General features: G+C 62.1%; 1 protein-coding gene across 1 annotated transcript; it reads left to right on the top strand.

Moving 5' to 3' along the window:
- The first annotated feature begins 350 nt into the window (after positions 1-350).
- On the top strand, positions 351-20,040 carry ZAP70 (zeta chain of T cell receptor associated protein kinase 70). The gene is made up of 14 exons (XM_077133815.1): positions 351-450; positions 628-717; positions 8,053-8,483; positions 9,015-9,175; positions 14,129-14,267; positions 14,345-14,429; positions 14,519-14,565; positions 14,746-14,797; positions 15,772-15,964; positions 16,237-16,443; positions 18,016-18,208; positions 18,306-18,446; positions 18,546-18,658; positions 19,647-20,040. The coding sequence occupies exons 3-14, from the start codon at positions 8,082-8,084 to the stop codon at positions 19,765-19,767; spliced, it is 1,854 nt and encodes a 617-aa protein (XP_076989930.1). The 5' UTR covers positions 351-450; positions 628-717; positions 8,053-8,081; the 3' UTR covers positions 19,768-20,040.
- The last annotated feature ends 265 nt before the right edge of the window (positions 20,041-20,305 follow it).

The following is a 20,305-nucleotide window of genomic DNA, read 5'->3' on the forward strand; positions in this document are numbered from 1 at the left end:
GCCCTTGTGGGGTGGTTCGTCAAGAGGCTGGCCCCAGGCCCCTGTTCCTTTCCACTCCCTTTGGGAGAGGAAAGAGGGGGCATCCTGGTTTCCCAGGTGTCCTGGGGTCCCCTCCCCGTCACCCCCACCCCCATTCTGCACACGCGGTCCCCCCCAGGTTGGGGCCTGCTGTTGGGTCACCATCCTTTCCACCTAACCCCTGCCCAAGGCTGCCCAACGTCCCCCCAGGCCAGGCAGGCCCTGCTGGGCCCCGGAAACGCCCCCTGCCATCCCTGGCCCACGTGGCCTGTGATTTTCCTTGAACGCAGCACTTTGTGACTTTGACGTAAACTTCAAAGGCGGCCCCCTTTCCTGCCTTCGCATCAAGGAAATACGTTGAGTTTCAGAGAAACCCGCTGCCAAGAGCGCAGCAGGCCTCCCGCCTGGGCCTTCTCTGCCGGCCGCGTCCAGGTGAGTGGCCCTCGCTGGCCTGCTATCACCGCCAGCCCAGGGCTCTCCGCCCCGAGGGAGAAACCCTGGAGGGTGGGACCTCCTTGCACCACGACTGGGTACAAGGGGCTGGCGAGCAGGCTGGGGTTCTGCGGCTGGGCAGGGCCAGGAGAGACCCAGCGTGGCTTTTTGGGTCAGGTCTTCATCCAGATCCACTGTCTGTCGGCCTCGGGAAGCCGCGCTCCCTCGGGACCTGTTGGCTGCGACATCCACCTGCACATCTCCCAGGTAAGCCCCGATGCAGCAGCACTGGGCCGTACCTCTGGGGCCATGGAAGGGGCCACCCGGGAGAGCCGGCTGGGCTGAGAGCCATGGCCAGTGTCCGGCGGCGGAAGGAAGCAGGTGCTGCTTGTGGCCTCCTGGGGGGAAGCAGCTCTGGTCAGAGGGTCCGCCGAGTGGCAGCCCGGGGCACCCAGAGGCCTCTCGCTCCACGTAGAGAAACCTCCAGAGAAAGCAAATGTGCACCCTGGCCTCCAGACCCTGCTAATTTGAGGGCAGCTCAACGGGCCTGTGACTCTGAAAAATAAAATGCCGAGGCTTTCCGTGAGGTGGCTGAGACCCGTGTAGATGAGGCAGGCTGGAGACAGACCCAGAGAGGAGGAGCCGAATGCTCGAGTCCTGCTCAACTGCTGTGCATCCTTGGCATGCTGCTTGTCCTCTCTGAGCCTCAGTTTGCATGTGAGTAAGTGCAACGGCACCTACAAGGTGTGCACCTGCCAAGTGTGCAGCTCCGTGGGCGAGAGCTGGGAAAAGTACCCCAGGCAGGAAAGAGTCTGAGCTAGTAGGAACAGGGTCCGTGTGGTGGGCAGCAGGAGATGGACTTCGTCGCCCTCTCCCTGGCCCAGGCAGCGGGCAGAACCCTAAGTGCCTAATAAAGCTTTGCTGAGAGGTCAGGGCCAGGGACGCCCAGAGTGCCGTGTCCTTGGGTGGCCTGCGAAGGCTCTTCTGCCCAAGTCAGAGCTGCTTCTCCCTTTCCTCGCCTTGTGACGGGGGCAGGGGGCAGCCTGCGGGTCCGCTCTGGGGCCAGGCTGCCTGCTGCCCGCCCAGGCTCTGCCACTCGTCAGCTGGTGACTGACCAGGTCACTCACCCCTCTCTGCTGCCTCTGCAAATGGGTGGGGTGGTAACCCTGCCCCCATCTAGACAGCAGGTGCCCCGTGAGCCTATCGCCTTGAGCAGCTCTAACCTCCAGCTCTAGGCTAGTCTCGGGTCTGGACCCCAGGGCCCCCTGACACCCACTCTCCCGGGTGGCAGCCACCCAGCCCCTCCCTACCTTGCCCCAAAGCACAGGGCCTTCCCGCCGCCCAGGACGGTGCTGATGCCTGGAGCCAGCATCCCGTGGTGGAGGCCGGGGGGCTGCCCAGCACCCACGCTGCCCCCAGCCTCTATCAGACCCCATCCCCACCTCCTCACTCCCTCCCCAGCTCCTCCCGTCTCATTTCACGGGCCGGGCACACAGCCTAAGAGCTCTGGCCGCACAGGGGCGAAGGGGCGCATTGGTGAGTCCATCATCAGATACTTAGTGGGTGCAGACTGGATGTGGGTGCCGGCCACCAGCGCAGCCGCCTGGGCCTGGACTCACAGGGTGGTGACCCCGGGGCTGTGGCACCCCCGGGGACCCTCTCAGAGCCGTGGACTCTGCTTCCCACAGTCTCATACCTTCACTGGGGGACATAGCTGCCCAGAAAGGCCCGAGTTCAAACCCCGACTGTACCTCTTGTGAGCCTGACGTTAACCTCTCTGAGCCTTGCTTTTCCTTGCTAAGCAATGGGACGAGTCTCCACTGAGTGGAGTTAGGTTAGATGGCTGAGGACAGTCCCTGACACAGACACTGTGGCCTTCTGACATTATTGGAGGGAGGAGGGGCTGCAGTAGGAGAGGCAGCTGTGGGCTCTGGCTGGGGAGTTCCATGGTCAGGTGGTCACATGTGGCTGTGTGGGGCTGTGACATGGGAGGACAGAGCCCTGGGAGCCCAGGGGGTCCCTGACTCAGCCTGGGGGCAAGGGGTGGGGGGGATGGGCGCTGTCTGGACGGAGGGAGGGGCACCTGCGCAGTCTCCTCTGGACTGGCCTCTCCTCCCGCTCGGTGTCCACGGTGGAAGCCTCTGGTCTACCCTTCACCCCTCTGTCCTCAGGGGCCCCCTTTATCCCTCGCCAGACTGCCCGGGCCCTGAGGATCCCCAGAGATGCCCACTGCTGTGGGCTGCATACCTTCCGGCCTCGGGACCCCCAGCCCAGGGTAGAACATGCACTGAGGTCACTGCCCCCGGCTCCAGGCCCCCACCATGCTCAGGACTTTACTTTCTGTATTAAACAGTCGACTCAGTAAACACCTGCTGGGCACCTGCTGTGTGCCTTGCTGGTGTAGGCAGGGGAACAAGAAGTCCCCACTCTCACTGCGCTTGTGTTCCAGCAGGGGCAAAGGATAGAAATCAGCAGGCCAAGGCAGGCAGCACGTTTCAGTTGCTTAAGAAAAATAAGGCTGGGTTGAGGATAAAGAGGGAAGGGAGCACTATTTTAGAGAGGGAGGTCAGGGAAGTCCCCCTGGAGGAGGTGACATTCAAGCAGAGACCTGAATGAAGTGAGGGAGTGTAGGGGGAGCGTGTCCAAGCAGAGCGAACAGCAGCACAGAGGTCCTGAGGGCGGCCCAGGCCTAACTCGTTCAAGCTGCTTGACAAGTGCCACAAGGAGGCCCGCCTGGCTGGAGCGGAGGGTGCCGGGCAGGGAGGTGATGGGCATGAGGCTTTCACCCCAGGGAGGGGAGCCCTGGGGGGCTTGGGCAGAGGCGGAGACCCAGGGCTCGGTGCTTGGAGCCTCGTCTCCCGGACTCCACCCGACCACCCAGGGCAGGCGCCCTTGCTGCTCCGACATGCGTATGAGGTCCAGGCAGCGTCATCCACTGGCTCGGGTCACTCAGTGCTGTGGGGTAGAGCCACGAGGCATGGCTGTGCCCCTGGTGTCAGGAGGAGCCCCTAAAGGTACCTACCGCCCCTGCCCAGGGTGACAACTCCTGTCATTGGCACTTAAAAGGTGACTTAGTTTCCTGTGGCTGCCGTAACAAAGTACTTGGACCTGGGGGACTCAGAGCAATGGGGAAGTCCTGGGTGCCAGTCCCGGAGGGCAGAACCCCAAAACACAGGTGTCGGCGGGCCCTGCTCCCCCAGAGGCCTTCCTTGCTTCCTCTGGGCTGCAGTTGCCCCAAAGCCACAGTCCCTCCGCCTCGCCGTGGAGAGGCAGCTCCCTCGCTGCTCCACCAAAGAGGCGCATGCCTCTTTCCCTCCAGGCCTGCCTGTGTCCAATCCCCTCCTGTCAGAAGACCCTCAGTTACTGTGGATTCGGGCCACCCTAGCCCAGCTTGTCTTGTGAGTGATCACGTCCTCAGAGAGCCCCTGTTTCCAAATAAGGTCACACTCTTGAGGCCAGGTTAAGGCTCGACCACACCTTTCTTGGGGGACACAGCTCAGCCCCCCACAGGAACAAGATGGCCTCTGGCTTCCTGGCAGCTGTCTGTGCTGCCTCCGTTAGTGCTGTGGGTGGGTCAGGGGCCCCACCATGCCTGGGGGTGACAGACCAGGAGATACAGCTTCAGGGGGGACTTGGGGTCTTGGGCACAGGACCGGGAGTTCAGTCACAGAGCCAGCAGCTGGGGAGGGGATGCGGGCAGGGAAGGGCCCCAGCCCAGCAGGGCCTTGGGTGGGGACATTTCACCCCGGCTATAGGCAGCTCGCAGAGCCTCGGGGCTTATGTTCCCACCTGTCCCCCCCAGGCCCGGTGGGGTCAGCCATTTCTGCCACAGCTGGACTGCCTCGGTCTCCCCCTCTGGCCCTCAAGTGTGCATGGGCTTGGGGTTCTGAAGCCCAGAGTCGGCTCTGTGGAGCCACAGCCCTTCGAGGCCCTGCTAAGTAAGGTGAGGACCCAACAAGCTCCATGGGGCCTCGGGGTACTTTTCTCAGAGCCCTCACCATGCGGAGATGCTGTCCCCAGCCTCCAAAAACCCGTCTGACAACTTGAGGCTTTTCTCCTGTGGGACATTCTGTGGGGATCGGGAGCCCTGGAACAGATGTAAGGAAGCACAGCGATCACAGCCAGAGGGGAAGCGTGAATGGTGGGAGCTCAGGCACGTACTTCTGGCCAAAGATCAAAGGTGTCTGTCGTGTCCTGGTCCAGGGCCTGGGCTGAGAGCTGGTGGCCCTTGGCTGCTTCTAGGATAGCCAGCAGGGCTGCAAACTCTGGGGAGGCCAAATCAGGTTCTCTGAGCTGTGACCTGGACAGGGGCGGCCAGGCAGGAATAGGACCGGGCAGTCTCGGGGTACATGTGCCTTCTAGAAGGCACAGGGTTGGCTAGGACACAGCCTGGGACAAGCCCCCTGAGCCCAGGGCCCTGAGGCCAAGGCCGCAGCGGGAGGCTGCGATGGACCCGGCGCGTCTGAGAGCATACCCCTTCCAGCGTGGCCCTGCCCGCCCCTCCACCCAGGTCCCTGGCCTTTAGTCCCCCGCCCCCTTCAGGCTACCCCAGCCAACCTCCCAGCATCTCTGGCTCCTGCCACTGGTTCCCCAGAACTCGGTCACCCTCAGGCCTGTCCCCCGAGTCTACCAACGAGGTCGGACCAGAAGGGCGCAGGGAGGCAGGGCCGGGCGCAGCCAGGGTGGTGGCCACGATTACTGTTGTCCACGGTACTGCAGAGAGTCAGGGCAGCTGGGGGCAAAGCCGAGAGCGTGCAGGGACCGCCCCTGTCCCAGGGCTCCTGGCCTCGGATCTGAGGTGGCCTGCCATGGCAGTGGCCCCCGACTGGGCCGTGAGAACCGGCTCTTCCCCTCCCCATCCCGCTGTCTGCCCTCCCTCACCTCCAGCTACCCAGGTTGCACCTGCGGCTGCAGTGGGGAGGAGCTTCTCAAACTGCTCCGGCAGTTTCCTGCCACAGCTTCCTGCCCCGAGACCCGCTTGGCTCCCCCTGCCCTCCCCGCCAGCCTAGCCAGGCCTCCTACTGCTGCCTTGTCCTGTACCCTGACACCCCAGGGGGCTGCAGTGATATGAGTCCACGAGGCAGGCCTGGCTGGACTGGGGAGGAGGGAGTGGACTGGGGAGGGAGCACTCAGTGGAGGGCACAGCATGGCTCACAGAGGGCCGTGAGTTTGAAGGAAGGCAGGTGGCACTGCCCGGCTGGAGCAGTTGACTGAGGCTGAGATTCAAGGAGGGAGGCAGGAGGGAGCTAGAGGAGGTTCTTCAGCAAGGGAGGCCTAGGAGGAATTGCCTAGAAGCAACTGCAGACCCTAGACCTGAGCTCGTGTAGGGGACAGCCCGAGGGGACTGGCCACCACAGGTGCGGCCTATCAGAGGTGGGGCTCCGCTGGGTTTTCACAGCAGTGGCTTGTGGAGATCAGAGGAGGTGATGGCGGGATGTGGGAGAGGCCCCGGCCGGGAGGGGATGGGCGGGGCAGGCTGAGAGAGGGCAGAGGGGGAGGAGGCGAGGTCGCGTGGCAAGGCCGTGGGAGGGCTGGGGTCCGGCGGGAGAGGGGTCGCTGGTGCCGCCCGGGAACCGGCAGCGAGGGGGGCGCTGACCACTTGTCTGGTGATATCGGGGCCCCTGGGCAGGGGGGCAGCAACTGAGGCTGGAGGAGAGGCCCGGCCCGGGCAGCAGAGGCAGCCCCCACTGCGCCCCGTTTCGCTGTGCCACTCACTATACCCCGTGAGTGGTGAGTCTCCACCTCCCACCTCCTTTCTCCTCCTGCGTCGAAAAAATAATAAAGGCGGATGTGACACCCGAGAGAACTCACCCATTTCAGCAAAGCATGTGTGAGATGCGACAAACACAGACGGCCAAGATGGACTTTCCCCTCGGCTTCCTGTGCCCCGCAGACAGTCGGGCAGCTCGGGGCGAGGGTGGAAGCGCGCCTGGGGGTCTTGCTTCGTCCCTTCCGCGACCCGCAGGCTGGTGTGGATCTTGTCCCCTCCTGCTGAGAGGCCTCCCATAGCACGGGTGGGCGCGCCCAGCCGCCGGCCCCCTGAGCGGTTTCCAGTTCGGGGCGGTAGGGAGGAGAGGCTGCTCTAAGCACTCCCATGTGTGAATGAAGCTTTCATTTTTCTAGAGTGACTAGGAGGAGCCCTCCTGACCCTTTTAAATGCATCTGTCGACAGTCCCATGGAAAGGGGGCACTTCTCCAGGGGGGGACACAAGTGCAGCCCCTCTGCATTAACTGTCACCGTGGGGACCCCCAATCCCAGCGTCCGAGGCCCGCAGAGAAGGCAGTTGGCCCCGGCCTCCAGCTGCGGGATTCTCCCCCAGGCATCGGCCCCCCAGCCTCGCGCCCACCCAGGGCCTGGGACGGGGAGGTGCCCTTTCTCAGCCCACCGACGCTTCCATGGCACCCTCCACTTACCTCTGCCCAATGAACAAGGACACCAGGGGCCACCCTGACCCAGGCCTGGGCCCCACTGGCTGTGCTGGGCCCACCTTAACAGGGAAACAACCCGTAACTGCCACGGGGAGGCAGTTTTTCAACATTATAAAAGCTTTCAAACATACAGACAAATGGGAAGAGTTGTCCGCCCATCTACCCAGCCCCTAGTTCCCACAATTAGCTTTTTGCTATATTCGCTTGATCATATGTGCATGTAAGGGTCGCTTACCCACTCATCCCTCTCCTCTACCCATCCATCAAACCACGTTTTCTGGCCACCTTTCAAAGTAAGTCGCAGAGCCCGTCACCGCTGAACACTTGTGCACGCAGGCTATTAACGAGAGTTCATATTTTATGGTTCTTTTTGAGGGGGAGGGATAAAATTTACACATGATGAAATGAAAAAAGCATCTCAAGTGGACGTTCCCCAGGTTTTGAGAAATGGAGACACCTTGTAAGACAATCCCTTTCAAGACACAGGGCATCACCTCCAGAAAGTTAAGGGCAGATAATTTTCATTTATCTGCCTTACCAGATGTCTATCTTTCTAAATATCCTTAATTCTTTCTCCCCAAATAGGATCATGCTTTCTGTTCTCTTACAGCAGGTTTTGGACACGTTCAGCCACAGACCTTGCCTCGATAAGCATATAGAAGTTCACGTTGGAGCTAAACCCTGATTTATTTACACAATCCTCTACTGATGGATATTCGAGTTAGCTTTTTACATTTAGAAAGTTGCTGGTGAAGACAGGCAGGGGAGGGGCGTGCTGGGAAAGAGGGGGGATTTCCAAGGCTGATGAGAGAGTGGGAGGAAAGGGACTCCGAGGTTGGTGGAGGCGCTGGGTTCTTTGACGAGCAAAGCTTGTTCCAGCCTCAGGGCATCCGCACTTACTGTTCCACCCCCACTTTCCTCCTCCTCCTCCTCCAGACCTCAGCTCAAATGCCACCTCCTCCAAGAAGGCACCCCTGCCAGCCACCGGCGGCCTCTCCTGCTCTTAACATCACTCCATTTCCTTCACAGCCCTTCCCTCGGACTGTGACCATTACTTCGGGTCTCTTTCCTCGTTGATCGCTGCCCTCAGGGGGTTCTCTTCCGGAGGGCAGGGGCGGGGTGCGGGCAGGGGGGCCGCGGTTCGACGGAGCCCTCTCCCCTCCCATCCCGCAGGCCGCGCAAGCCGCGCAGGGGAGGCGGCGATGCCGGACCCCGCGGCGCACCTGCCCTTCTTCTACGGCAGCATCTCGCGCGCCGAGGCCGAGGAGCACCTGAAGCTGGCGGGCATGGCCGACGGGCTCTTCCTGCTGCGCCAGTGCCTGCGCTCGCTGGGCGGCTACGTGCTGTCGCTGGTGCACGAGGTGCGCGCCCATCACTTCCCCATCGAGCGCCAGCTCAACGGCACCTACGCCATCGCGGGCGGCCGGGCGCACTGCGGGCCCGCCGAGCTCTGCGAGTTCTACTCGCGCGACCCCGACGGGCTGCCCTGCCTGCTGCGCAAGCCCTGTAACCGGCCGCCCGGCCTCGAGCCCCAGCCCGGCGTGTTCGACGGTCTGCGCGACGCCATGGTGCGCGACTACGTGCGCCAGACGTGGAAGCTGGAGGTGAGGCGTGCGGCCCCGGGGGTGGAGGGCTGGAGCAGAGGGGGCGCCGGCCGGGGACGCTGGGGCGGCGGGGCCCTGGAAGGCGGTCTCGGAGGAGGGGGCTCCGAGGGCGCGTGGGGCGGTGGGGGTGTGGGGTGGGTATGGGTGGAGGGTGGGGGGTCCCTCCACCTCGGAGCGGCGAGCCGGTGCGCGACTGTGCCAGATGGGAAGGGGGAGGTGCGCGCGGGGCAGGAGCAGCGGAGACAGAGGCGTGGGTGAGACGCCCGCGGGGCCGAGGGCTGGTCCTCGACAGCCTGCACCGTGCCTCCGCCTCACCTGGAAGCTGGAGCTGCTCTTGGGGCCAGGGTGGGACGCGGGACCTGGCTTGGGTGCAGGGGCGGGGGTGCGGGAGCTGCCCTCCAAGGCCGGCACGGCGCACCCTAGGTGCTCCAGGGCAGGTGCGGAACCCATCGGGATGCGAGCGATCGGGGAGGGCCCAGGCCGTGGACGGGGATTCCCGGGGCCGCCCCGACACGCCGGCCCCCTCCGCAGGGCGAGGCGCTGGAGCAGGCCATCATTAGCCAGGCTCCCCAGGTGGAGAAGCTCATCGCCACCACGGCGCACGAGCGCATGCCTTGGTTCCACTGCGGCCTGACGCGCGAGGAGGCCGAGCGCAAACTCTTCGCAGGCTCGCAGAGCGACGGCAAGTTCCTGTAAGTCTGGGGTGGGGCGCGCGGCGTCGGGGGGCCTGTGTCCTGGGGGCGGGGGCAGAGCCGCGGAGGCTGGGTGGACCGTGCGGGCGCTCACGCTTGGGAGTGGTGGGTGCTGCGGTAGTGGGCACAGGGGTTTTTAGTGGAGGAGGAGCCGCGGGGGTCGGGGAAGCCTCCTGAGCTGGCAGGCCTGGGTTTGAATCCGACTCCTGCCGCTTACTGGTGGTAGACCATGGGCGAGGGGGCAGGCTGCTCCGTGCCTCAGTTTCTTCCCACAATGGGGACTCGGTCCTTCTGCAGATATATACTGATTACCCTCTGGGTGTCAGCCCCGGGAGCCAGGCAATGAACTCAGCAGACGCAAACCCCACCCTCAAGGTAGACAAAAAAGATGAATATTTAAAATACACAGTAGTCTAGGGCCAGGGGGAATTTCAGATTAGGTGGCAGAGGAGGTCTCCCTGAGAAGGTGACTTCTGAGTAAAGAACCAAAGGCAGCCAGAAACGGGCTGCACCTGGCTCTGGAGGAAGAGTGCATGTGCAGAGGGAAGGGCATGCAGAGCCCGGGAGGCTGGGGGTTCCTTGGTGAGGCAGGGGTAGGGCTTTGGCTTCCCTGTGTGGGGTGGCGGCCCCGGGAGGGTGCCCGAGCCAGTCCCCCTAAATGCTACCACGAGCATTTGTTACACGCGTCATGGAAGTTAACCTGTGTCAAGCACTCGCCTGGGCCTGGCAGACGCCAGAAGTGCCCTCCTTTGAGCCCTATTTGGCACCATAGCTGAGCCATGCGGGACTTTGTGAGTTCTGAGTTGGTTGTTGTGGCAGAATCTCTCTAAAGCTATTATAAAAACCCTGCTGGGCGTGTGAAAGCGCTGCTGAGCCGCCCGGGACGCGGGCTCTTTTCTGTAACAGATGCTCGCCAGACACGAAGGCCTCACAATAGAGCTGGCTGCCTCCTTCCCATGACCTTTGGGAAATCAGCGCCTTCCCCAAGATGCTGAATTCCTGGGGTCCCCTCACCTTCTAGCTGCCTCATGGCTGCTTCTGAGGCCCTGGCCGCTGAGCCCTTGCTCTCACCCTCCTCCCCTAGGGACTAATGCATTTGGGTGGAGCCAACCCATTTTCCTTGACTTCCCCCTCCCCATATGGAGTCTGGGGTCCGCAGGTCTGTGGCTGGGTGATTCCCCCAGGGTGCTGTTCCCACCCCAAGGTCCTGCCGTCCGCTAATAAGGTCAGTTTTTCACAGCACCGCAGGGCTTTGGGCGTGGATTGCAGGGAAGTTGCTAAGGCTTCTGTGGGAACCATGAAGACTGGTTCCAGGGAATGGTCAGCTACACACCTGAGTTTTGAACAAATGAAGATGGGGCTGTTTTCTCTAAGGGGGTAAACTTTCCTTTGCGTGACTCAGGATAACCCACAATGTTCATTTCTCCTGACCCTGTGAGTCAGCCGAGCAGCTCCTTCCTCTGTGGCTGGACATACCGGTTAGGGTGGCTTGCCCTGGGCCCTGGCTGGGCTCGGTGCTAGCTGGACTGTCAGGACGACAGAGCTGCAGGGGGTCACCGTCCAGCGGGCTGGCCTGGGCAGTGACATGGTGGTGGCCGCAGCATTCTGAAAACAGGTAGAGGGGACATGTTCCAACATGCAGCGCAGCCCATGTTCTGTTGCCAAAGCAAGTCACGTGGTGTTGTGGTTTTGCTCAAGCTGCCGGAATGCAATATACAGAAATGGGTTGGTTTTTATTTGTTTGGGCACGGGCAGGCTTCGGGAATTGAACCCGGGTCCCAGGCATGGGAGGCAAGAATTCTGCCACTGAGCCACTGTTGCCTGCCCCAGAAATGGATTAGTTTTTACTAAGGGGATTTATTAGGTTACAGATTTACTGGATCTAAGGCCATGAAAATGTCCAAATTAAGGTATCCAGAGAAAGACTCCTTGACTTTGAAGGAAGACTGCCAGCATTTTGGGCACCTCTGTCAGCTGGGAAGGCACGTGACTGGTGTCCACTGGTCTTCACCCCTGTTTCCATTGTCTTCAGTTTCTGATTCCAGGGCTTTCCCTCTAAGCACCTGTGGGTCTCAGTTAGGTACTCCAGGGTAAACTCTGGGTTTCATCTCCTAGCTTAGCATCTCCAAATGTGTATGTCTTGGTTTCTGCTCTATCAGCTCTGAGTTCTTTTTCCCTCTGAGCTCTCTTAAGGACTCCAGTACATTAAGACCCATCTTGACTGGCAGGTCTTATCTCCATGGAAATCATTAATCAAAAGGTCCTACCCACGCTTGGGTGAGTCACATCTCCATGGAAAAATTCTAATCAAAAAGTCCCACCCACAATAAGTCTGTACCCACAAGATTGGATTAAAAGAGTGTGGCTTTCCTGGTGTGCATAACAGTTTCAAGCCAGCACCCACGGCCAAACTGAGTTTTGGGGGAGGAGATCATCCAAATTGGGGCAACCGGGTTTGCAAGCAGTCTGTCCTAGGATCGGATGTCGCTGTGGGGTCAACCCTGTAAGGATATCATGAAGAACACATGGCAAACATGACAAATTTTGAACCAGTGCCTTAATAAATGGCTGCTCTTATTTTTTATCACCATTATCAGGTTCTTCTTCTTTTTTTTAAGAGTGGAAATACAGATTGATTTCTTAGTTTGTATCTCTAGCTTAAGTGCAAGTCTGAACTGCAAGGACAAAGAACTCCTACCACCTGGTAGAAGTAGAATTTGTGGCTCTAAAATATATACGAGGACCATACCAGCGTCTTTCCTGTGAGGCAATTATCCAGGAATTAGTGGCTGCTCTTTTATGAGCTTGCCTGTCCCTTTCCAGAGAGAGTTTATCAGTTAGCCTTTGCTGTGTAACAAACAGCCCTAAAATGCGACTTAAAACCACTGGATTCTTTTGCTGGCAGTTTGGGCCGAGTTCAGCTGGTGGTTCTCCTAGTTTTGTTTGGGCTCACTCTTTTGGCTGCTGTCAGCAGGGTGCACTGGGATGGTTCCACTCAGGTGTCTGGCACTGAGGGTGGGGGGCGGGTAGAAATACCTGTGTTCTCCCTGTGGCTGCTCCAGCAGACTAGCGTGGACTCAGTCCCACAGTGACTGCAGGATTGCCAGGAAAAGCAGGAAAGAACAGATAAGCCCCAGGGCTCATCCACCATGCAAGCCTCTGCTTTTGTCCCATTTGGCAGTGTCTTGCTGGCTAAAGCAGCTACATGGTTGAGCCCAGTTTCCAGAGCTAGAGAAATAGGCTCCATCTACTGATGGGAAGAGCTGCCAGATACCATGGCTGTTCTTTTCAATGCATCACAAACAAGTTTGTTGGTAAGTGGATGGTTGTCAGTTTAAAACTTAATATCTTGACCTTTAAGAGGTGTTTTCACTTCTCAGAAGAAGAGAACTAGAAACTAGTGACCTCTATACCTGTCTGCTATGGGAAGTGACTTCTGCTCTGCAGGACATCTGCATTCCTTGGGTTTTGGGTTCCCTACCCTGTGCTGCAGCACTCCTCCATCACACCCCATGCTGGTTTCTTTCCTCTCCATGTCTCCCCCAGATCGTCGTGGGCTAGCCTGGGAATAATGTCACCTGCCTGTGCATTGTTCTCTGGGGAATGCGCTCTCTGGGAATGGGCGGTGTGGTCAGAGCGGCCTCTCCATCCCCACTCAGGCCCTACCATGGTGACTTAGGGCCATTTCTCTGTTCCTTTAGCCCAGGGAAGGGCCCGAGGCAAAGTGGGCTCACATCTGCCCTCCCACCGCCCCTTAGACATGGCTGGCACATGGTTGGCAATATTTGCTAAGCAGGTCCCGCCTGAGGGCACACACCTCTGAGGGAGCCTACTTTCCTGAGGCTGGTGTGGGGGTGGGCAGGTCAGTGTGTGCGCACGTGTGTGTGTGTGTGTGTGCGCGCGCGCGCGCGCGTGCACTGGGACAGGGCGGGGGTGGACAGGTTTTCACTGCACAAGGCACCATCTCCGAGGAGCTCGAGTCACACTGTGGACCTTGCCAGTTTCCAGCAGAGGGCGTGCAAGGGCTTCCTTCCCTCCTAGGCAAGCTGCTGTGAGGTGACTTTTTTGATTTGCACAAAGGTGCCCCACGAGCACATCACAGGGTTGTGCTTACCTATGTGGTGTCGGTGTGGAAATGGCTTTCCCTCCCCAGGAGAATGGTTAGATGTACTTGTTGAAGTCTGTGGCCCACTGCGGGTGTCTCTGTCTGCTGGAGAGGGCCAGTGTCCCCTGGTGGATTACCGAATGTCAGCCATGAGTGGTCAGGTGTCTGGCTGTGAGTGGCTGGTCGTCCAGCAGTGGAGGGCCAGATGTCCTCCTGTGGGTGGCCAAGTATCCCTCATGGGTGATTCTGTGCCACCCCCCAGTGGATGGCCCAGTGTCCCCCTTGGGTATCTGACTATATCTGCTGATGGGGGAGTATCCCTGGGTGGCCCAATGTCCCTATGGGTGGCCCAGTGATCCTCATGGGTGGCCCAGCATCCCCCGTGGGTGGCCCAGCATCCCCCGTGGGTGGCCCAGCGTCTCCCATGGGTGGCCCAGCGTCCCCCGTGGGTGGCCCAGCATCCCTCGTGGGTGGCCCAGTGTCTCCCATGGGTGGCCCAGAGACCCCTGCGGGTGGCCCAGGGACCCCTGTGGGTGGTCCAGTATCCCCCGTGGGTGGTCCACTGTCCCTCGTGGGTGGCCCAGAGATGCCTGTGGGTGGCTCAGTGTCTGTCCCCTGTGGGTGGCCCAGTGTCCCCTGCCGGCCCTCCCTACCAGCCGATGGCCAGTAGTTCTGGAGGGTGAGGGGGGCCCAACCTTAGCCCCCTCATCCCTGCTACTTCTCCATAAGACTCTGGGGTGTGGAGACAATGTCAAGAGTGGGGTGTCCGAGGCCCAGGACGGGATGGGGCACAGGAGGGAGGGTATGCAGGTGGCTGTGGGTGACGCCCCTCTGTGAACCCCCCCCAGGCTGCGGCCCCGGAAGGAACAGGGCACCTTTGCGCTGTCCCTGCTCTATGGGAAAAGCGTGTACCACTACCTCATCAACCAGGACAAGGCGGGCAAGTACTGCATCCCGGAGGGCACCAAGTTTGACACCCTGTGGCAGGTAGGCCACCCTACCCCGGGCTGGGCAGGTGCTGTGCTCAGGCTCCCAGGGCCTGCCTGATGCCCCCCGCCCTGCAGCTGGTGGAGTACTTGAAGCTCAAGGCCGATGGGCTCGTCCACTGCCTGAAGGAGGCGTGTCCCAACACCAGCGCCAGCGCCTCAGGTGCATGGGGGCAGCGAGTGTGGGAGTGGGGGCGGGTGGCTGGGAGGCCCCGTCCCCCCACCCTCTCACTGTCCCCTCTGCCCCCCCAGGGCCTGCTGCTCCCACACTGCCAGCCCATCCTTCCTCTTTTGCCCAGGTGAGTCCACCTGCAGGTCAGGTCGGGGGGGGTGCAGGAGGGGGCTGGGAAGGCAGCCCAGTCCTTCTTCCTGGGGGCAGCGCTGTCCCTGGGAAGTCCTGAGAAGACAGGGTCTCAGGAAGGGGGTGAGGGGCCCCCAGCTCAGTCCCTGTTGACCCTTCCCAACTCCATGACCTTTAGTCTCAGAGACAGACGGACACTCTCAACTCAGATGGCTACACGCCTGAACCAGGTGAGCTGGCAGTGGAGGTGTGGGTGGGCTTGTGCCAGGTGGAGGCAGGGTCCCTGACAGGGTCTGGGTTTGGGGGAGAAGCGTGAGCCAGGCCTGGTCTGTGGTTTGCCCTGTGCACACCCCAGATCCACAGATGTCTGCACAAGCGCACACCTGTCACACCTACCTGTGCATCCACACCTGGGGTGCATGCACCTGCAGGGAGGTACGCCAGGCCCCTTGCACACAGACACACGTTTATGGAGCGCTGCCTCGAGCCAGGTGCGGCCCAGGCTTACCACAACTGTGAGCTCACAGACCCCTCCCCGTGCTGCATGTCATGGCCATCCCCCCATTTCACAGATGAGAAGGGGGGAGGCAAGGACCTTCTCAGGGCCTCCCAGAGAGGCAGGGGTGGAGCCACGATTTGAACCCAGGCAGGTGGGCTCCTGAGCCCATGTTCCTTAAACTCTGCAGAAGATGCCCATGTGTTTCACGTGTGGAGGCACACCTGTCCACAGTGTGCACGGGGATGTCCACATGCACACGCCACTCGCGTTGGGGCCGCCTGCACATGACTGTGTGGGTGTGCACAGACCTGGGCGGTTGCGTTTGAGTACACGCTGATGGGCCCGTGTGCACAGATGCACACAACTTTGTTTCCTGGTACACACAGCAGTGGGCTAGGGAATGTGCACGGATGTGTGTATATGAAGGTACACATGGGCACTACATCCACACACTCCAGCTAGTGCACACATGGCTGCGTGTGCACACAGTTGCACACACCATTGGAGTCTCTGCCCACGGCTTCCCAGCACACCGTCAGGTGCACAGAGGTGAACACACACACAAACCCACGTGTATCCACATGCCTGTGTGTGCCCTAGCCGGTACACCCTCGTCTGGGGCTTGAGCGTTGGGGGGCTGAGGCCGCCCTCCTTCCTGTCCCCTCTGGGCTCCTAACCTGGGAGTGCACGGCTGTGTGTGCCCAGCGCGCCTGGTGGCCTCTGAGAAGCCGCGGCCTCTGCCCATGGACACAAGTGTGTACGAGAGTCCCTACAGCGACCCGGAGGAGCTCAAGGACAAGAAGCTCTTCCTGAAGCGCGAGAACCTCCTCATGGCCGACATCGAGCTGGGCTGCGGCAACTTCGGCTCAGTGCGCCAGGGCGTCTACCGTATGCGCAAGTACGCGCAGGGCACAGTGGGGACGCGGGCGGCGCTCGCGAGGGTTCCCGGGGGAACCCCGGGCTGGCGCCCGAAAGCACGGGGCACAGGTGTCCCTGGGGGTGGGCGCTGTAGGGCGCTGGCCATTGGTTCTCGCTGCCCCTAGCGACGCCATGCGCCTTTCCTTCTAGCCGGGTGGCATGCCTTGGCCCTGGGCGGTCCGGGTGGCTCCCCTGGGAGGGCAGCAAGGTGGGGCTGCACCCTGAGCCCCTCCCACCGTGTGTCCCGGGAAGGAAGCAGATTGATGTGGCCATCAAGGTGCTGAAGCAGGGCCCGGGGAAGGCGGACCAGGACGAGATGATGCACGAGGCGCAGATCATGCACCAGCTGGACAACCCCTACATCGTGCGGCTCATCGGAGTGTGCCAGGCCGAGGCCCTGATGCTCATCATGGAGATGGCGGGCGCCGGGCCCCTGCACAAGTTCCTGCTGGGCAGGAGGTGAGCCTGGGGCGGGGGGCCCTGCATGGGTTCCTGCTGGGTGGGAGGTGGGCCTTGGGTCATTGGGCATCCAGCGCATCCCCCCCCCCCCCGCCGGCCCTCTGGTGGGCAGCTGCACCCAGAGCCTGACTCCCAGGGGGCTTGTGTGCCCACGACCCACAGCACAGACCCTGGGACCTGCCTACAGCTCTGCCCTCCCCGCCTGGCAGGTTTCTGGACTGCCGGGTTCCTCATCCGGAATGCGTGTGTGTGCGCGCACGCACACATGTGCACGTGTGTGTGCAAGGCCTGCTGAAGGGACTCTTGGGAGGAGTAAAGGTGCCTAGAACAGTGTCCATCCCTGCACACGGCTCTCGCGCACTAGCGTCGTCACTCGGGCCGCCCCAGCCCGGGGCCTGGGGACCCAGGCAGAGGCCGCACAGCAGGGCCCCGGCTCCGTGGCACTGCCTGAGGCCCAAGCACGGCTTACGTTTTAAAGGATTGTTCAAAATCAACAAAGAAGAACATGTGCCAGAAGCCAGGGTCGGTGTCCAAAGGAGGGCATCTGTACTCTCTGGCTGTTTACGGAATAAGCTTGCTGCCCCCTGCCCTAATGAAATGGCAAGCTCCGAGTTCCCAGACCTTACCTTCGGGGACCCAGGCTTTTGCATCACCAAGGCAGCCGCCTGCCTGCTCTCTCCCTGCCTCCTGCACCTACCCCGGTGCCCAGTGGGGCTTTGGGGCCATTACAGCGGCAGGAGCTGTCACAGGCACTGGGGGTGCGTCAGCGAGCAGACGAGCCGGGGGCCCCTGCCCTGTGCTCTGGTTGAGGCGCAGAGGCGCTCACTGAGCACTGTGAGAATATCGACTATGTCAGAGGCTCGGTGCGCTGGGCTCAAAGGCAGGGCACCCCAGGGAGTTGGGAAGCGGTGGGAGGTGAGGTTGGGGGAGGGGAGGGGGCAGATAGCACCGGGCCTGGGGTGGGGGTCGGGCTTTAGCGACAGTTGGGGGCTGTGAGCAGAGGAGGGCCAGAGCCCAGGGTCACAGCCTCCTCCGGCTGCAGTGGGGGGAGGACAGGCTCTGGGGGCCGGGTGGAGGGGGCAGGAGTGGGGAGGCCTGGAGCCCCGGGCGGAGGTGACCAGGTGGACCCGGGTGACAGCGGAGGTGACAAGTGGGCAGATTCTGGACACGTCCTGAAGGCAGAGCTGCCAGGTGTGGTAGATGGATTGGATGTGGGGTGTGAGAGAAAGAGGGGTGCCCTGTGACCATGGAGCTGCTGTTCCCTGAGCTGGAGAAGAAAGGGGAGGAGCCTACGGGCACGTGTGCATGTATGTGCGTGTGTGTGTAAACAGGAGCTCGGTGTTGGCCTGTGAGAGCCCCTCGGGGGGATGGCGAAGATGTGGGCAGAGCTGTAGATTTGGCGGGACATTTCAAGCCGCAAGACTGGACAAGGGCGGGAATTTTTGGCTGGGTCACAGCACACAGCCCGTGCTCCGGCCCAGGCTCGGGTGGGTGGGAGGAGTGAAGTGGGCTTCCGTACCTTCGGGGAGCTTGGCCGCCCCTCCCAGGTGACCCCGTGGCCCCGCCCCGCAGGGAGGAGGTCCCGGTCAGCAACGTGGCAGAGCTGCTGCACCAGGTCTCCATGGGCATGAAGTACCTGGAGGAGAAGAACTTCGTGCACCGCGACCTGGCAGCGCGCAATGTCCTGCTGGTCAACCGGCATTACGCCAAGATCAGCGATTTCGGCCTCTCCAAGGCGCTGGGTGCCGACGACAGCTACTACACCGTGAGCCCCGCCCCGGGGCTCGGGGGTGGGGAGCTCGGGGCGGGCCGTGTGTCCCCGCGTCCCTGAGCTTCGCCTCGCTGCGTCCCCCCCTCCCCAGGCCCGCTCGGCCGGGAAGTGGCCACTCAAGTGGTACGCGCCCGAGTGCATCAACTTCCGCAAGTTCTCCAGCCGCAGTGACGTCTGGAGCTACGGGGTCACCATGTGGGAGGCCTTTTCCTACGGCCAGAAGCCCTACAAGGCAGGTGGCGGGGGGGGGGGGGGGGGGAGGTTGGGGGGCACAGCGGGGGTGCGGGGGGGGGTCTGCCACTCACACGCGTCCTCCCCCCGGCTTATGCAGAAGATGAAGGGCCAAGAGGTGATGGCCTTCCTCGACCAGGGCAAGCGGATGGAGTGCCCGCCCCAGTGTCCCCCCGAGATGTACACACTCATGAGGGACTGCTGGACTTATAAGTGAGTGCCCGGGGTGGGGCGGCCTGGTGGGACCCTGGCCGGGGTGGGAGGTCCTGGGGCCCAGATAGCCGCACCCCAGGGTGACCAGCCCACATGTCAGGCCCCTCACCTGCGTGCTCAGCCCTGCAGTATTCAAGTGGTGCCCCCCAGCACCCCTCGCCTGGGACACCCAGCACTCCAGCCTCGGAAACCCCCACCCACCGCTGGCCGGCACAGCCGCACCCATAACCAATGCCCACCACCTCTCAGGGCGCAGGCTGACCCCCACCACCTACCACTCAGCCCCTAATGACCAGCAGGCAGCCCTGAAGCCTCCACACTCGGAAGCCTCCACACCCCACCCCTGTCTGGCTGAAGCCGACACATAAACTTCCCAACACCTTCAGAATCCCCATTTCCAGCCAAACTATCCCCTACACCTGCTTGTTACGTGGGGACATTGCCACGTCCAGTGCCTTTTGGGCCCCCCACATCTATATGGCACCGGCCAGCACCTCCAACGGTGACATCCCAACATCCCAGCAGTCCATAGAACGGACACAAATGGCCTGTGCACCCACCCCGTGCACCCACCCCAGCACCTGTTACCCCAGCCTCCATCAGGGGCACCTCAGCACCCAACACGCATCTGCTTGTCCCACGCACGGGGCCAGGGGGCCCCACAGCACCCACCATCGGCCAGCTCCACCCCGTGACGGGCCATGCGCCCCCCCCCCCCCGTGCTCCAGCAGTGAGGCCCCAGCTCCCCAGGGCCGCTGACCTTAGTCTCCGCCAGTCCCCAACGTCCACCGTTCTGCCGCGCTGGGCTGAGAGGGCAGCCCCCCAACTCAGGCCTCTCACCCCGCAAAGAGTCCCCCCTTACCCGAAACCCCAGCCCCGACTTCCTGAGCCTGGCGGTCCACCCGGGGCACCACGCTGCCCGCCTCCGGCTGAGGGCGGGTCTGGGCTGTGGTCACAGCCTGGGTGTGTCTGCCCGCCCCGCCCGCAGGTGGGAGGAGCGCCCCGACTTCTTGGCCGTGGAGCAGCGCATGCGGATCTACTACTACAGCCTGGCGAGCAGGCCCGAGGGGGCCGGGGGGGCTGGGGGTGCCGAGGCTGCCTGTGCCTGAGCACCAGCCCGCCTGGGGCCCGCAGACTCCCTCACCGCAGCTCTGCCTCCCTGCCCCGGCCCCCTCCCGGGCCTGCGGCATCACCCGCCACCCACCTGTTCCCCGGCTGGAGGGAGGACGGGGGCGTGGGTGCTGTGGAGCCTGGGCTGGGCCTCTGGGGCTCCTGGGGTGGGGGAGCTGCAGGAGGGACCCTCCCCTCTGGACCCTGAAGGGGAAAGACTCGGAATCCTGGGCAGAGAGGCCCAAAGGGTTCGAATAAACTCAGCTTTGCTCTTGCGTGGTCTGCCTTGTGTTGTCGGGGTGAGGGAGAGGCAGAGGGGGGAGGGTCCTGGGGGAGGGTCCTTGGGTGGCCAAACCTGGAAGTGACCCCGGGAGGCTGGGGCTGGCTTTGCCGTGTCTCCACCCACCCTGGAAACATGTCCGTGCCGAGTGAGGGGCAGAGGGGAGGCCGAGGCGCCGCGGGCACGGCACGGCCTCAGTTTCCCTGCTTGTGCGAACTGCATGAGATGTGGTCCCCCAGGCCTGCTGCACGTCAGGC

The sequence above is a fragment of the Tamandua tetradactyla genome, chromosome 17 (assembly GCF_023851605.1).
Source record: "Tamandua tetradactyla isolate mTamTet1 chromosome 17, mTamTet1.pri, whole genome shotgun sequence".
Lineage (NCBI taxonomy): Eukaryota > Metazoa > Chordata > Mammalia > Pilosa > Myrmecophagidae > Tamandua > Tamandua tetradactyla.

What these genes read in the sequence shown, in the direction of transcription:
- ZAP70 (XM_077133815.1), top strand. Translation starts at nt 8,082, where the DNA reads ATGCCGGACCCCGCGGCGCACCTGCCCTTCTTCTACGGCAGCATCTCG. An exon ending in GCCAGACGTGGAAGCTGGAG is followed by an intron (nt 8,484 to 9,014) that starts GTGAGGCGTGCG and finishes CCCCCTCCGCAG; the next exon opens with GGCGAGGCGCTGGAGCAGGC. An exon ending in ACGGCCAGAAGCCCTACAAG is followed by an intron (nt 18,447 to 18,545) that starts GCAGGTGGCGGG and finishes CGGCTTATGCAG; the next exon opens with AAGATGAAGGGCCAAGAGGT.